At 39.4% G+C, this 17,536-nt stretch overlaps 1 protein-coding gene across 9 annotated transcripts in view; it reads right to left on the reverse strand.

Annotated features, from left to right (window-relative positions):
• The window catches only part of Akap11 (A-kinase anchoring protein 11), a 54,665-nt gene that overhangs the window by 25,824 nt on the left and 11,305 nt on the right, over positions 1–17,536 (reverse strand). For all 9 annotated transcript variants that reach the window (XM_042285246.2, XM_042285245.2, XM_042285244.2 and 6 more), the window contains 3 exons: positions 16,311–16,420; positions 12,867–12,983; positions 860–907 (listed from right to left, as the gene is read on the reverse strand). Coding sequence is in view for 6 of the 9 variants with exons in the window: in XM_042285245.2 (XP_042141179.1) it covers positions 860–907; positions 12,867–12,983; positions 16,311–16,370 (225 nt within the window). In the remaining 3 variants the exon portion in view is untranslated. The remainder of the gene's footprint in view (positions 1–859; positions 908–12,866; positions 12,984–16,310; positions 16,421–17,536) is intronic.

Here is a 17,536-nt window from a genome sequence, read left to right on the forward strand (position 1 = left end):
TTGGTTTTTCGAGACAGGGTTTCTCTTGTGTAGCTTTGCGCCTTTCCTGGAACTCACTTGGTAGCCCAGGCTGGCCTCGAACTCACAGAGATCCGCCTGCCTCTGCCTCCCGAGTGCTGGGATTAAAGGCGTGCGCCACCACCGCCCGGCCGAAATTCGATCTTTTAAATTTAATTCTATTTCAATAAAAATACAAGAACTTTTACTGCTAAAGTCAAATTATGAAAATTATCAAAATATACAAATGGTACATGTAAGATAATGGACAGAATCAAGAAAACAGCCTGTGGTTTAAAGCTTTCAGACAAATGATTTTTATAGTCGAACCTAAAGCACCTTTTCATAGCAAGAATTATTATCAAAAGCCAGGCACGACAGCACACAGTTGTTATCCCAGCTTGTGGGAAGTTGAAGTAGAAGGATTTCTACAAGTTCAAGGCCAGATCAAGGATATATGACAAGACCTTATCTCAAAAATAACAAAAGAATCCTTAATAAAAATGTTGAAAGTGAAAATGTACAGATCACACTGAAAACATTGATCTCAAATGTCATTTTTGTTTTGGGGGAGATGGAGTGTGGGATAAAAGGGAGGCATTCACTATGTAGCCCTGGCTGGCCTGGAACACACTATACAGACCAGCCTGGTCCTAGGCTAGCCCTGAACTCAAAGATCAGCCTGCCTTTGCCTTCTGAGTTCTGGAAATAAAGGCATGCACCACCACGCCTAGCTTCAAATGTCATCTTTTAACTTTAAAAGACACCTTAAAATTATTGTAAATTGTAAGCATTAAATTTTTCAGTCTCCAAAATTTTTTAGTCTCCCACAGTCTTTGTGAATTCAATAAATTGACCACACCTGTATATGAGCAGCATCTGTTTCTTCATTAAAGCCCAGAAATGTGACCTGAATCAAAAAAAGAAAGAATGAAAGAAAGAAAAAGAAATCTCCGGTAATTTACTTTTTAAAGTCTTATCTCAGAATGCTGAGGAAGCATGCTGAGTACATTAGGCAGGCAGTGTTTCCAGTGAGCAAGGTTTCCACCACACTACAGCTCTTGAACTTCATCTAGCCCTCATGCACCTTTCCCTCTAGCAAACTAAAGCAACTGTACCCTCAAAGCATCGCTCAGTATCCCCACTGCCATGCCTTCTTCCCTCCACCACCACAGTGCTTGTCCACTGTCAGGCCGCGTGTCCACGCTTCCCAGGGTTAGGAGATGTCTGCAGCCTGCCCTCATTTTCATTCAAACCCAGGGCCCCGTTCTAGGTCTAGCACATGCCCTGTCCATGACTGCTTCAGGCTCCCGCAGCTGTATCCCCTTGAAGGGACTCTTCCTCGGACTTCTAGGCCTGGCTCCTCTTTACTCCTGCTGCAGCAGCCTTCTCAGGGACCTTCCTTGTGTAGATCCCCCAGGCTCCTTCCTCATTGGGTGTGAGTCTACCAACATTCTCAACACCCTCCTTCTACTCCCTACCCAAGTTCACAGATTTCAAATGTCTATGGCCTCTGTAATGGCAGGAGGAAATACATTATTGAGTAAAAAGTACAAATTACAAAAAAAAAAAAAATGTAATATGCCCATAACTTCTTCCTTATTCTTAAATTATTGAATACTGAATTGAAAGGCACTGCACCAAACTAGTCATCAGTGATTAACTGGAAGTTTCTTTCATATGACCTTATTTTCCTTACTTCTGTCCTCTGTACTCTTCTTCCTAAATCACAGGATAAACAACAGTCACTTTCTTTTTAAAATTTCCAGTACTCGAATTTTTCTACAAAGAATATAAACTGAAAAGTTCTTTTTTAAAGTTATATTTATTCCCTTGTCATCATACTAGCACCTTTCCTTTTGGAAAAAAAAAATAGTGAATTATCTAGAAACACAAAATATTTAGATAATAGCAATTAACAAACTGGGGGAAAGTGGGATGGTTACAATATAAGACTAAACTGAAGACCCTGATTCCTTTCTGATAACTCAGAAGCTAATCAGAATCTAAAATTATCCTGGCACTTTAATTAATTATGGCTACTAATTCAATGGAGTGTTAGGCACCCTCTAGGGATCTGGCAAACTGTTAACCTGTAGAAGCCTATCTTTCATAACATTTCCAGGCAATATAGCTTCCCTCACTAAAACATGGGCATTTATTTCTTTCCTTTTTTCAAACAGATATTTATGTTCCTATATTTTATACAATCACATAAAAGCATGTATTTCTCTATTAAATGGAAGAAGTAAAGTTGTCTAGAGGAATGGGATTAACAGAAAAAAAGGGATGTAAAGAGAGAAGGTGTGAGTATTAGGGTATAGGGGAACAGATGTGATATATAATATATACCTGTAAGAAAACAACAACAAAATTATAAGTCAGCCACTGCCAAGCTGCAGCAGTACTTGGGACTCAGAAATACTTGGTTTAAAATAAACCAGTACACTGGGAAAAGCAAAAAAAAAAAAAAAAAAAGGATATTTGAGATATCCATACCCTAAAGTGGGACAGAAATCTTTTCTTTCAAGTTTCCTTGCTGAACAAAAAGAGAAAAACAGCTGTCACTGAGTTCTGGAGATACCAAGGGAGTCAGTCTGCTTCTTCTGGGTGACAAGAAAGACCTCATGAAGGAACAGGCTGGGAACGTGGGCATGGGAACAACCAGGGAATATGGGCTTCAAAACTGAGGGTGGGAGGGCACTGGAAATTTCTCACACATGGTAACAACTGAGTGGATAAGAGGGCTCTGACCTACTTAGATAAAGTGAAAGAGCGAGGCAAGGAAGATAAATAAAGTGCCACAATTAGTCAGTCCATAAGTGGGGAGAGTCAGGTGACAGAACACTCCTCACCTAACAGGTTCATTCCTCTTTCTAGGGAATGACATCAGGTAAAGAATCCCTCAGGAATAGGAACCTCCCACTACCAAGTAAGAAAACAAAACTTATTTCAGCCAGGCGGTAGTGGTGCACACCTTTAATCCCAGCACTCCAGATCTCTGTGAGCTCAAGGCCAGCCTGGTCTACAAAGTAAGTTCCAGGACTCTTACACAAAGAAACCCTATCTTGAAAACAAAAACAAAAAACAAACATAAAAACAAACAAAAAAAACTCATTTCAAAAGTCTGAGCACCAATTTTAGGCTGTGAATTAGATTGCAAATGGATCCATATCTGTCGCTATACACAAAACTCATGTCCAAGTGGATCAAAGACCTCAACATAAATCCAGTTACACTGAACTTGATAGAAGAGAAAGTAGGAACTAGTCTGGAACAAATTGGCACAGGAGACTTCCTAAATATAACATCAGTAGCACAGACACTGAGAGCGACAATTAATAAATGGGACCTCCTGAAACTGAAAAGCTTTTGTAGAGCAAAGGACACAGTCAATAAGACCAAAGAACAGCCTACAGAATGGGAAAAGATCTTTACCAACCCCACATCCGACAGAGGACTGATCTCCAAAATATATAAAGAACTCAAAAAGCTAGCCATCAAAATACTGAACAATCCAATTAAAAAATGGGCTACAGAGCTTAAAAGACAATTCTCAACAGAAGAATCTCAAATGGCTGAAAGGCATTTAAGGAATTGCTCAACATCCTTAGTCATCAGGGAAATGCAAATCAAAACAACTCTGAGATACCATCTTACACCTGTCAGAATAGCTAAGATCAAAAACACTGAAGACAGCTTATGTTGGAGAGGATGTGGAACAAGGGGAACACTCCTCCACTGTTGGTGAAAATGCAAACTTGTACAGCCACTCTGGAAATCAGTATGGCAGTTTCTCAGAAAATTGGGAATAAGTCGTCCTCAAGACCCAGTTATACCACTCTTGGGCATATACCCAAGGAATTCTCAATCTTACCACTAGGACACATGCTCAACTATGTTCATATCAGCATTATCCGTAATAGCAAGAACCTGGAGACAACCTAGATGCCCCTCAACTAAAGAATGGATAAAGAAAATATGGCACATATACACAATGGAGTACAACTCAACACTAAAAAACAATGATATCATGAAATTTGCAGGCAAATGGATAGAACTAGAAAATATCATCTTGAGTGAGGTAACCCAGACTCAGAAGGACAAACAGTATGTACTCACTTGCTGTGGGATGGTCTGTATGTTAAATTGCTCTGATTGGTCAATAAATAAAACACTGATTGGACAGTGTCCAGGCAGGAAGTATAGGTGGGACTAACAGAGAGGAGAATTGGAACAGGAAAGCAGGGAGAGACACTGCCAGCCGCCACCATGACAAGCAGCATGTGAAGACGCCGGTAAGCCACGAGCCACGTGGCAAGGTATAGATTTATGGAAATGGATTAATTTAAGCTATAAGAACAGTTAGCAAGAAGCCTGCCACGGCCATACAGTTTGTAAGCAATATAAGTCTCTGTGTTTACTTGGTTGCGTCTGAGCGGCTGTGGGACTGGCAGGTGAGAGAGATTTGTCCAGACTGTGGGCAAGGCAGGAAAACTCTAGCTACACTCACTCATAAATGGATACTGAATGTGAGGGAAGGGATGGCCAGACTGCAACCCACAACTCCAGAGAGGCTAGCTAACAGGGAAAGACCCTAGGAGGGAAACATGGATGGCCCTGTGAAGGAGAAGTAGATGAGAGCTATATGAGTAGACTGGATGTGGGGGCATGCTAAGAGGGTGAGGAGTGGGGGATGAGAACATAGGGAAATGGGAGGGTCAAGCTGGAACAGGGACAGAGTGGGAGGGCAGTGTGGGAGCCCGTTCCGGGGTTCCTCGTGGCTTTACCCAGCAGGTCCGAATAGAGGATGATCAGGACCACGGGCCTGAGTGCAGGTGTCTGAGATGGTCTGCACTTGGCTGTGCTGGGGGAGGAGGTCTTTTGCTCCACCCCTTGGCGTCTCTATAAAAACCCTGGACCAGAGACAGTCGGGGCCCGTTGGAATAGGTTCCAGGCCCTCTCGAGGCTATCCTTTATTTTCTATCTGTTTATCTCCGCATATTCTCCGCTATAAATCCTTCTATCTAATATTTCCTGCTGCTCGCACTCAAGAAAACTCTGGGAAGCTGTGGGGGTGGTGGGTAAACGCCCCACAGAATGGCGCCGTGAACAGGGACTAAAGAAAAAAAGGGACTAAAGAAAAAAAGGGACTAAAGAAAAAAAAGGGACAAAAAAAGGGGGGACTAAAGACAAATGAACAGGGACTTAAGACAAAGTAATAGGGACTAAAGATAAAGGAAAATAATAGTTTTATTACAGAGTTTTTGGTGAAAGTGCTGAGTTAGCCCTGCCAGTGGAAAGGCATGCCGGTGTTATGGAATATATATATATTTTTATATATATTTTTTGGGAAGGCAGGCGTTTTATCCTCGAGAGAAAAGGAAAGCGGACTGGAAGGATGTCCGATGCTGCAGCGAAATTCTCTTCTGTCAATTTTCTATCTTCTATCCCTTTCTCAATTTCTATCTGTGAAAAATAAGTATAAGGTATAGGGTAGTAATATAGTTTAGGAAAAACTTAAAGTATAACATTGTGTAGGAAAAAATAAGTAAGGCAACTAGACAGAAAAACTCAATTTTCTAACTTTGGGGGCTTTGAAAGCAAACTGGGGAAAAAATCTTTCTTTGGGCTTTTCGGGTAGTAAAAAAGCTCTTCTTGGAGCTTATGGGGAAGGAAAAGTTTCCTATGGAAGCTTTTTGACCTGGGGACAGCTGAAATGCTAAATCCAAGCGGCAGGAGAAAGTAATTTCTCCCTGAGGCAAAAATGGGGGTGTAAGAAGTCAAAGTTTAAAGTTGGGAAGTTTTGGGAAAAGTTGGTCTTTCTCCTGGGAGGAAAGAAATCTTTCTCTTAAGCTATTAAGCTTTTCTTGGAAAATTTGGGGGGGAAAAAACTCTCTAAAAAGCCTTAATCTTTCTCAAAAGCTCTTAAAAAACTTAAAAACTAAAGCCTTTCAGAACTTTCAGAAGGACAAAAATTAGAATCACCTGAAGATAATAGTATGGGGACCACCTGTGATTAGCTCTAAGGGAAAACAACAAACTTAAGACAGCAAAACCTAAGTTCTTTCAAGCTTTAACAATCCTCCCTGCAATGCAGGAGGCAAGGACAAGTTTCTAAAAACCCCTTCTAAGCTCTCTTCAAGCTAGTAAAAGACAGTGGGTCAGAGTACCCTGAGGGAAACGCTTGGGAGAGTGTGGGTGAAGAGCTACAGAGAGCCCAAAAAGGGCAGGAAACTTTACCTGAGAAAAGCAAAATAGTCAAGCTTTCCAGTTACAGCCGAGCTGAGGCAGCAAAGGTTTTGAGTGAGCATTTCAGAACCGTCTTAATGCAAAGATCCCCTGTAGCAACGCAAACTGTTAGCATTGTATCCTCGCTTCTGACCAAAAACCCAGAGGCGACTGGCCAGCATCTCTGAGTTGGAGTGCATTTCGGGGATACTAGGGTTCCTGCAGTTGTAAACTTCCTGGAGCACAGAGCTCAGGCAGGAAGGTGCAGCACCCAGGGGAAGATTGCTAATGAACAAACAAAGCTAAAGCCGGTGGGAACAGCACAGTTGTCCACTTTCCTACAAGTCCCGGGTTGATAGGTCCACAACTGCAAAAAGAAATCTGAGAAAAAAGCTTTCCTATCAGAGAAAGGACCTTTCTGGGAAAACAGTAAAGCAGAACTGTGTCTGAAGCAGTCGTGCTGCCGAGTCAGAACGCTGTCTGGGGAAAGAGCCCAGCCAGGGCAGAACAGAACTATCCAGGAGTAAAGCTTTCTTTTCTGTCAGAGAAAGCATCTCTTTGAGAAAGCTTTGTTTCAACTGACTCCCGATGAGATGAGGGAGTGTAGCCCTAAGGGGTGATTGCCTCTGGCATAAGCTCTGTCCTTGAGCACCCAGACAAGCAAACACAACCCACTGGGGGACTGGGCCAGGTGAAGGCCTGATGAGGCAAAGCACCTGTCCTAATGGGAGTTTAGAAATGGCAAAAACCTCCCTTGTTAAATTTTTCAGTCTGTACGCAAACCACACAGACCCCGAAAACAAACGGACAAAAAGCCCCTACCTTCAGTAGCAGGGAAAGCCGCCGCTCTAGTGTCGGAAACCGTTTCTGGGGTAGAGGGGATAAATTGAGACCAAACTGGGAACTGTCTGGGAGAAAGACTCTGAAGAAACAGAGAAGGGACATAATCCTCCCCAGAAAATATGTGACCTGAAAAAGCTGCTAGAATTTGAGGCAGATTCGGGGGGAGAAAAAAAGCCCCTTCTTCCAAAGGCAGCTAGCGGAGGAACAGAGCTGCAGACAGATAGCTGAAGCTCTACATCTGGGGGGGAAGGAACAAGCAAAATGAGAATAAGATCAGTGGAAGAAAATCTCTCTGAAAGAGCTATGAAAAAGCTGTTGTAAATGATCTTGTTTTTCACTGACTGGCTAAAACAAACACAAGCCCCGAGGAAAGTTGCTATCAGAAATGCCAGCCCCAATGCGTGCTAACGAGGCAGGTGCGGTTCTGATTCGGGGGCCAGTGTCTGATGAAGTTGAAACACCTGTTAAAGCCAGCTGAGGAGAATAGAAACCTCCCAATGTGCCATAGCTGAAAATGTAAAATGCTTGTTCAAATCTCCCATTGCAAAAGCCAAAAAACTTTGTTCAAACCTCCCGGGCAAGAATTTGTAAGCAAGTCTGGTAAAAGAGAACCAGTTGACTCTCAAACCCGATAAGAACTATGGGAAATGATATATGGGACTGATATTATTATGGACTGATATAAGGGAAATGCATTCTGGGAAAGGTAGTTTTTCTGCTAAAGATGGAGACATTGCCCTGAAACACTTTTGTCAGCTCGAAAATACGTTCATGGTAAACTTAAAATACAACTTTTAAAAGAATAAGGAGGAAAATCGTCTAAGGGTTTAAGTGTCAGTTCCAATGAAAAATTGAAAGGATACGGAACTAGGTGCTTCGCGGTTTGGGGCTCCGTTGGTAAAAATGCCTTATTTACCCTAATAGCTGTGCAAAGTTTTTACGGTAGTTGGATGACAAAAAGCTACCTTTAAGAGCAAACAAGTCACTTTAAAATCCTTAAAACAAGGGAAAGCAGTTTATAAACTGAATGTTGTCTTAGATATGAAGAAACTTATGTTGAAATTGAAAAGTTATTTGCCTTTTGAACAAACTGCCTGCAATGAGTAATTCCTTTGCAAATCTAATAAGGAGACAAGGAAACAGGCATTCAAAAAAGAAATGACTGCTTTCTAGATGGGAAACAAACTTCAGAAAATCTAGCTGTCTTACAAAAGAGTTGCTTTACCTGAAAGTTCCTTATAAGAAATCAATGCTAAATATCACCGCTGCTAATAACATCAGGAGTTAAAGCTAATGAAATGAAAATACTAAATCCTGAAACTCAAATGAAATGGAAAGATCCCTGCTCGGGATTATGGAAGGGTCCCGATCCTGTGTTAATATGGGGTCAAGGACATGTTTGTTTTTTCACAAGAGGAGAATGAAGCTCGGTGGTTACCGGAGCGTTTGGTAAGGAGCGTGGAACCTAAGGAAAGTCAGCTCCAATGACGTTCCTATAAGGAACCAGAATGAAAATGGCTCGATTAGTATTTCTGAGGTTTTGTCACTGGTTAATGCAAACAGTGAGGAAATAAGAATTCGGAGCTGTGCCGCTTTTGGCTTTACTAGCTTCTTTGGAAAAATACTTTATATCACCTAATAGCTATGCAGTATTTGGCGAAGAGCTTTACAGAAGCTAAATACAGTGATTTCACCCTCAGCGTAAAGTTTTTCAGTAGAACGAACCAAAAATACTGCTGTAATAGAAACGTTTGTCTGAATTGAGGCATTTAGGGGAGCTATTATGAATTTGGGTGAAGGGACAGCCTCTAGTTAAAAAACCGTTTACCGCTGACAGTGCATCTCTGCCTGTCCGGAACTGCTGAGAGATCTAGCAACTTTGGAGTGTGGTTTCGTCCCGAGAATGTTACAATCCCCTAGCAACAAGTATCACAACTCGATAATGACAACACTCACTAAATCCTAGTGCTTTATAACAAAGCTGACTATGAACTCTAAACTTTAGAAATGATGTACGTACTTCCTGTCTAGTTAAGAGAATCTTTCTAATAGAGATGGTGATAATAATTAAGAGTAAGAAATAGAAAAATGAATATAAGATATGTGAGTTTGTAAAATTCTGTCTTGTTAGATCTGTGTTAAGAAATCTTTAGGTGTTTGCTAAGTTAGATATATGCTAATGGTAGCCTATATAAGTTTGTAAAATAGATCTATAGAGTTCCTTTAAGAATATAAGCTTGTAAGAAGTATCTAAGGTAGTCTTAAGACATGTAGTAATAAACTTGTAAGATGCTAGTTGTAAATGTAAGTTTAAATAAGAAATAAGATGGAATGAATTTAAGTATATAAGAATTAAGAAATATATTTGCTAAAGTAGTTCTATAGTTTCCTTAAAGTATAAATAAGTAGATGTTAATATGTTGTATGTGAGTTTGTAAAAACGTGTAAATGTTGAATATGAGTGTAAATGCTTTGCAAGGCAAAAAATGTTATATGTGAGTTTGTGAAAAAGTGTAAATGTTAAGTGTGAGTCTATTAATGTATATGGTGAAAACACCTGAGACACAGGAGATAGTGTCCCAGTAGACTGCAAAGTAGGCAGTCTGAATGGTTTCAAAAGCTCCAGAAGCCGCTAAGAAGCTAAGAATGGCGGACGCCAGAACCAGCACATGGCATCTGCGGCTGAGATCCATGGAATATCAGCGCAGCACAGAAAAACCTGAGCTAACAGCAAAAACAGTGCGGTTTAGAATACTACTGTACCTAAAAAGGTCTGTCTGTGAGAACAAAAGTTGCAGAGACGCTTGTTTGAACAAAAATTAACTGCAAAAAGTTTTGGTTGAAAAAACGTCTCTTCATATTTGGAAGTGAAAGCCTGATACCAGAATTTTTCTTGTTTGAACTTTTTGAACTTAAAATGAGATAAAATTACAAAAACATTTTGGTTATGGATTTCTTCATACTTGGAAGGCTAGTACCAATATTTATCATTTGAATTTTGGTACTTTAATGAAATGAACAATAGAGATTTCATTGCAATGGGACAATTTTGAGCTTACTTATAGTAATGACCTAGGAACAGTTTTCTGGAATTGGGTTAAAAATGGAACTGTTTACATGAAGAAATGTATTTCTACTTAGAATCAAGATGCAATTTTGTGTATGCATATATGCTTTATTAATTGGAGATTTATGAATTGTTTTGTGGAACTGTTTATGTAAAAATGGAATTACTTATGGAACTGGTTTTGTGTTACAAATGGAACTGTTTAAACAGAAAAGTTTGGGTTTTCTAACTAGGCTTGAGATTTTGCTTAAAAATTATAAAGAAAAGGAGGAGCTATGAGATTGAATTATGTTCGCAGAAACCTATTGATATTAATGCACCCTGGCTTTGTGGAATTGAGGAAATGTTTAAGTTTGATGTGAATACATCGAAGTTTTTCCTATGTTCTGTTAACAAGAAAATTCAAATGACTAAGTTAAAGTTGTAAGACGGAGAAAATTGTTAACTATATATAGCACCATATATGCTAATTCTAATGGTTCTGTTAAGAGTTTGCTTTGAGTTGTAAGATTGAGAGAATTGTGATTATGTATAGCAATATTTGTTAACCTGTTAATGGTAATGATGAAGCTAAGGGATTCTTTAAGTTTGTAGTCGCCTTAAGAGTTTTGGTTTAGAAAGGGCTTGAGGCAGCTAAGACTGCTGTGGTCACCTTGGACCTAATTCAAAAGAGAAATGCCATCTATATCATCCTCTACTCCCATACTGGGAGGTGTAACAGCTATGGAGATTGCTGTAAGCCATTAATAGTTATTTTTTTATATATTAAGAAGGGGGGACCTGTGGGAGCCCGTTCCGGGGTTCCTCGTGGCTTTACCCAGCAGGTCCGAATAGAGGATGATCAGGACCACGGGCCTGAGTGCAGGTGTCTGAGATGGTCTGCACTTGGCTGTGCTGGGGGAGGAGGTCTTTTGCTCCACCCCTTGGCGTCTCTATAAAAACCCTGGACCAGAGACAGTCGGGGCCCGTTGGAATAGGTTCCAGGCCCTCTCGAGGCTATCCTTTATTTTCTATCTGTTTATCTCCGCATATTCTCCGCTATAAATCCTTCTATCTAATATTTCCTGCTGCTCGCACTCAAGAAAACTCTGGGAAGCTGTGGGGGTGGTGGGTAAACGCCCCACAGGGCAGGAAGGAAGATACCATGATAGATGAGGACATCATGGGAATAGGGAGAGGCAGGGTGCTGAGGAGGTTCTCAGGAATCCACAAGGTTGACCCTATCTTGGTCTGCTGGCAGTGGTCCAGAGGGTGTGACCAGCCTAGCAAATAACCTAACTGTCATCATAGAGCCTTTGTCCAGTGACAGATGGAGACAGATACAGAGATCCACGGCCAGGCACCAGGCTGAGCTCCAGGAATCCAATTGATGAGAGAGAGGAGAGATACTGCAGGCGAGGGTCGTCAAGATCATGATGGGAGGACGTGCAGAGATGACCAGTCATACTAGTAGAAGCCCATTAACTGTGGAATGGTGGCTGTGGAGCCCCTATGGGACTGGACTAAGCCCTCTGGATATGGAAGATGGTTGTGTGTCTCAAACTGTTTGGGGGGCACCCAGGCAGGGGGATTGGGATCTGTCCCTGGTCTACGGGCAGGCTTCTGGAACCCGGTGCCTGTGGTGTGACACCTTGCATAGCCTTGGTGCAGTGGGAAGGGGCTTAGATCTGTCTAGGCTCAGTGTGCTGAGCTCTGCTGACTCCCCATGGGAGACCTCGATTTGGAGGCTGTAGGGCGGCTTGGGAAAGAGGGATAGGGGGTGGGAGGAGGGGCGATCTGTGGATAATATGTGGAGTGAGTAGAAAATTTCTTAATTAAAAAAAAAACATTTCAAAAGTCTGAGTACCAATTTTAGGTTGTGAAGACCTAATATCACTTTTTTTTTCTGATCTGGGGTACTAAATCTAAGCTTTGCACAAGCTAGGCAAATGATCTATCTACCCCTAAGCTATACTCTTAGCCTCAATACCACATTTCTTAATTTGTAATATGCATGTGATGATGGTACACAGATGCTTTAAAGAATATCACTCCTTTAAATAAAGTAAATTCAACAGAGATGAAAACATTGGCTATTGCAGATATATATGTGAGATCTCACACACACACACACACACACACACACTACATTCCCAAGGAGTAAGTATCTTAATCCCAAAGACAAACTTACCACCACTTTAAACTTTAAATCAAACAGTCAAGAAAAGAACTTAAAAAGGGACCACATGAAATAAGTATCTTTTTTCATGTTTCAGGATAAACAAAACTTAGTATTAAAGTAGCAGCCATTGAATTAGCTCTACCTGGCCAATGAGAGGCCAGTAACACTTGAGCACTTACAAATAGGCTGATAATAGTCAGCCAATGATGTTAGCTACAATTTAAAACATGCATTTCTTTTTAAATAACATTTTTACTAATTATTTAAGAATTTCACACAATGTATTTTGATCTTATTCACTCTCCCCAACTTATCCCAGATTCACCACAACTCCCCTACCCACCCAACCTTGTGTTCTCTTTAAAAAAAAAAAAAAAATCATACTCTCCGGTATGAGGCTTGTACCAGAGCATGGTCAACCTATCAGGTCACACCCCCAGAGAAACCAAGTGTCTCCTAATACCTATATTAGTACTATGTACAGATGTTTTAAATCTGTAGTCCAACGAAGGTGCATGAGAACACAGTGTTCTTGACTAGGAAAGGGTCAAAAGTCACATGTCAAACCTCAGTTAAATGGGAGTGTTCATCCTGGTTTAAACACTCTCCTCCTGATACACTGCATAGCTCCTTCTCACTCTGTAATAAAGACTTGACAGACTGGAACACATCTTCACTGAAGCTCTGGGGAATAAACAAACAAGACACATGAATTCTAAGATATGTAAGAGAGTTTACAGATACTGAGTTTTACATAGCTACTCATTCTCCAATTAATTCACTTGGCACTTTTTTATATTATTTGCTGGACTTCGTTCAGCTAAGAAAAAAGTCAAATTACTCAAAGACCATACAGGCCTTATGCTCCAGATTTACTTACACTTACCTTACACTAAAATTAACAAATTGCCTATCTTATTTCCAAGTCACTAGCAGAACAAAACAATTCATATAATGAGTGAGATGATATAGGAGATAGAAAATAGCACATTAGCATCCATGATTCTTCCCTTGAGAGACAAAGGAAAAAGACAGTAGCTAAAAATAAGATTTTTCCAGAGGTCTTAAGGCAGCTGTATGATGAAAATAAGGGAAGAGATTCCAGGTCTTGGAAAGGCAGTTGTCACAAATGCAGAGGACCTGAGGAAGGAAGAGGACGTGGAGGAAATAATGAACACTACAGTCAGACCGAAAGGCAACACTCACTTCCCTCTGGCACCGTTATTCCTCTGCTGGTATGTAACCTGCTCCTCTAATCTGTGGGAACGCCTTACTCAGCAGTCCTGTCCACAGAAATCCTATCCATGCCAAGACTGAAGATTTTCCCATCCCTTAGTCTAATCTTCTCCTGTACTGTTTGCAGATTAAGGTCATTTGACCTATGTCATAGCATATTATGATTACAATATTCATATGTTTATCTTTTCTACCCACTGAACCAAATCATGGAAACTACATTCCATTCACTTTCCTCACATTTTACATGAAGTCAACAAACAGTTGTTAACTATAAAAAATTCATTGAATACAAATCTATAATCTAAAGGATAATACTATTCAAGAATTCAAGAAAAAAGTACATAATGTTAAATTTCAATCTCACCTATCAAGAAGAGCCCATATTTCTTTAAATATATATACATATACTACCTTTTCCACTGAAGGGGCTTGGAAGCAATGACCCCCAAGTAGCAATGAGCAAATCCCATACCCAGATTTTGGTTTCTAAATACCAATCATCAATTAAAATACCCAGAGCTCCTCAAAAAAAAAAAAAATGTCTGATTCCAGATCCTAGACAGAAAACATACAAAAGAGGCTATACCATTTAACTGTGCCAGACTACAGGGAGTACTCACAGACTAATTGGGCAATTTCAAAGGAACACAGAGTTCAGTGTATTGACCAGGAATCCCCACTGGCTAAATCTGGAATAATCAGGGCATCAAAAAGAACAGAAATGGTAATGTACTGTAACTCCTTCATTCAATAATACAGCATTCTTCTTTACCTATGATTACTATTTGACAAATATGGACAAACTGATTCCATTAGAAAATCCTCTTTGTAACTCTCAACATAATTACTGATTTGGAAAGAATTATTAATGTATCCTAAATCTACTAGGTTAAAAGCTTTTGGGAGACAGACTACTCACATTTCTCAAACTATCACCACATAGCTTCCTTGCTAAGCATATAATCAAATTTATTCTGCATTTACATTGGCAACAACAGATGGTTACAATTCTGACCACTTCCTCAAAAACATCAACAATATGCTTCTCCTGACCTGAGAGAGAGCAATGAAAAAACAAAGCCTTTGAGGTATTTCTGATGAAGAAAACTACACTAAAAACCGACTTGGGATGTTCTACTGGACAACTATCTCAGATCTTTCCAAAAATGTGGTATATCTAAACCAACGAAATGGTCTAGAACGGTGGTAATCAAAATACTCAAATGCATTATGTGAAAAACCTTGAGTAGACTCTAGGTAAGAAACAAGAAGAAGTTACAAGGGTATTTGAGACACCTGGGGGGAATTTAGCAGACTAAATATCAGATGAAGTTACAGACAAATGGTTTTCTTAGGAGTGGTAATCACATTAACATATAAAACAAGCTCCAAAAGGCATTTCCACACAATTATAAAGAGCAATGTGAGGTGTACACAGAGAAGAGAATGGGTATGGCAAGATGCTAACAGAAGGTGAATCCAAGTAGAAAATATATGAGTTGCTTATTGTTCTGACGTTTTTTCAGTAGGCCTTAAAACAACCAATATTTAGTTTTGTTTTCATTAATAAATAGAGGTTTTCACACTGATTTGTGAACACACACACAAAAAAAAGAATACAAATATGAGCTTGAACTATCAATATAAACTCAAGAGTTTATAAGAAAAAAACCCTGTGAATCCAGAGGAATATAAATAATAAATGAGTGAGGGTAAATAATGTACTTGCAACCATAGGAAACGAGTATTATACAAGTCATAAAGATCATAAAGCTGACAATTGGTAATTAAAAGGCTTTTACCCATCCTCATCTACCTTAAATGAGTTATCTTCTCGCTTTATAAAAATTATCAAGAGAGAGAAGAGTTATCAAAATAAAAAAGGAAAACACCTTCCTGAACTCAAAGATGGTCTTCACAGGCAAGGTCAACAGTGTCATGAAAAGAGGCTAAAGTCCAGGCACACTGTTAACAGACAACATCCTCTAGTCCCCTTTCTTCTTCCTCTAGTGATGGATGACCCAAAGTTATAGCAAAGACAAAAAAAATCAAAGTCAAGATACAGACTAACCAAACTGCTTTAGGAGGAGTATGTCGTTCTCCCTCAGATGAGAAATAATGGCCAAGTCTGCTGTAATGCAGGGTTGTATCCTAGCTACTTAGGAGGACAAGGCAGGACCAGCAACAAGCTCAAGTCCTGTCTGGCATATAAAGCTACTTCAAAGCAAGCCTAACTAATGTACTGAGACCTTCTAGCAAAATAAAAAGCCAAAAGGTAGGAAGAGAATGTGAAGCCGGGCTAGGAACACAGCTCAGTGATAGAGCAATTTATTTAGCATGTACAAGGTCTTGGGTTCAATCCCCAGCACCATACACACAGAAAAGTAATTTTTCATTTGCTCACTAATTATTCAACATCTAGCAGAGCCCTGACATACAATAAGCACTCAAATTCATTATGCTGAATAAATGAGTGATTAATATTTCTTATATACCTTTAAGGTATATAAGAAATGTATGTAAGATAGTTAACTAAAAAAAAGACCAGATGGAAAATGTCTGTGAAGAAATGGGAAGGAGGCATTGTGCTCTGAGAAATAAGATTTCAGAGATTGACATTATAATCATGACTTCACATCACTACTTTCATATACATTCATCTTCACAGTATATTAATGCTATAAGTTAAATACTAAGATTCACTTAAAAACTATGAAAGAACCCACTATTTTTTTAATTACCACTGAAAGGAACCTAATACTATGGACTTACTTTTCGGACAGATGCTTTATTCTTTATGTAACTGTTCCTGAAAGGCTGGAAAGCCGCCATAATGGTATTACTGTAGTATGTAATCGCTGAAGAGTAAATCCACAAAACACCTAAAGGAGACATATTAAAAGAAAACAACTTATTTACTAATCAGTGATTCAAGCAAGCATTTTATTCTAAATAATTTCTTTAAATGTATGCATTTAAAGAAAAATATGAACAAAAATACTGAGACTATTATAGCAAATATATATATATATATATATATATAATGTGGGGGGAGGAGTATAAAAAGAGGTGAAAATGGATACCTTAGTGAGATATAAAAGTATTACAAAATCCTTTTAGGCTCACAATTATAGTTTGCTATTACGTTCAATCTCACTGCCCCTCTTAACTGCAAAATCTCAACAAAGATTGCTGGGAATCTTTAGAAACCTGGACCCTGTCACAAAGAATCCATTCTCATAGCCCAAGCCACTCATCTATCCCTGCAGCAACACTAAACGCTGTAGGCATTATTATCCCTTCAACAGGAGGTTTGAAAACTACACAAATGCAAACGTGAAATTTGTACTTATACTACAGATGGACAAAACAAAAATCCTTATCTGGAAGTTTAAGAGTATACCAATGACTGGAGCTCAGAAAAGGATTAGAAGGATTACACACCTCACACACAAATCTCTAAACCTAATACTGAACTTTTTAATGATGCTTTCATAAAAACTTTTGGGGACTTCAGCCAACTAAGAACATCAAGCAGCCAGTCAATGCTGCATCTGAGTGTAGAATACTGTCCAGTCATTTAAGGTCTACTTGTGTCACACACTAAGGACAGTGAGAAAACAATGGTCCTATAGGATTCAAAGACTCATGGGGAAATGCTGGATTACAGTAAAGGGTAGAAGCTAAGAACTGAATTGTAAATAACAAAAAACAAAAAATTAAAGCAATAAACGTTTAAGAAAAGCTTACTTAAGTTTCAGTATCTTCATTTAATCAAGCCCATCTCTTCAAGGCATGCCTATTTGAGGTTTCTAAGTCATTCACTTCAGCATAACTTCATTCTAGTTCCCTCCCCAGATTCTAAAAAGACTAAATTTTAATAAAGTTGTAACTTCATCTTCTATTTCTATACTTTTACTACAGAGATAAAACTGAGGTGTGAGTGTATGTCACACATCATCTCTCTTAGACACTGTCTTATTGCTGTGAAGAGACAC

Source organism: Peromyscus maniculatus, chromosome 9, assembly GCF_049852395.1.
Source record: "Peromyscus maniculatus bairdii isolate BWxNUB_F1_BW_parent chromosome 9, HU_Pman_BW_mat_3.1, whole genome shotgun sequence".
NCBI classification, from domain to species: Eukaryota; Metazoa; Chordata; class Mammalia; order Rodentia; family Cricetidae; genus Peromyscus; species Peromyscus maniculatus.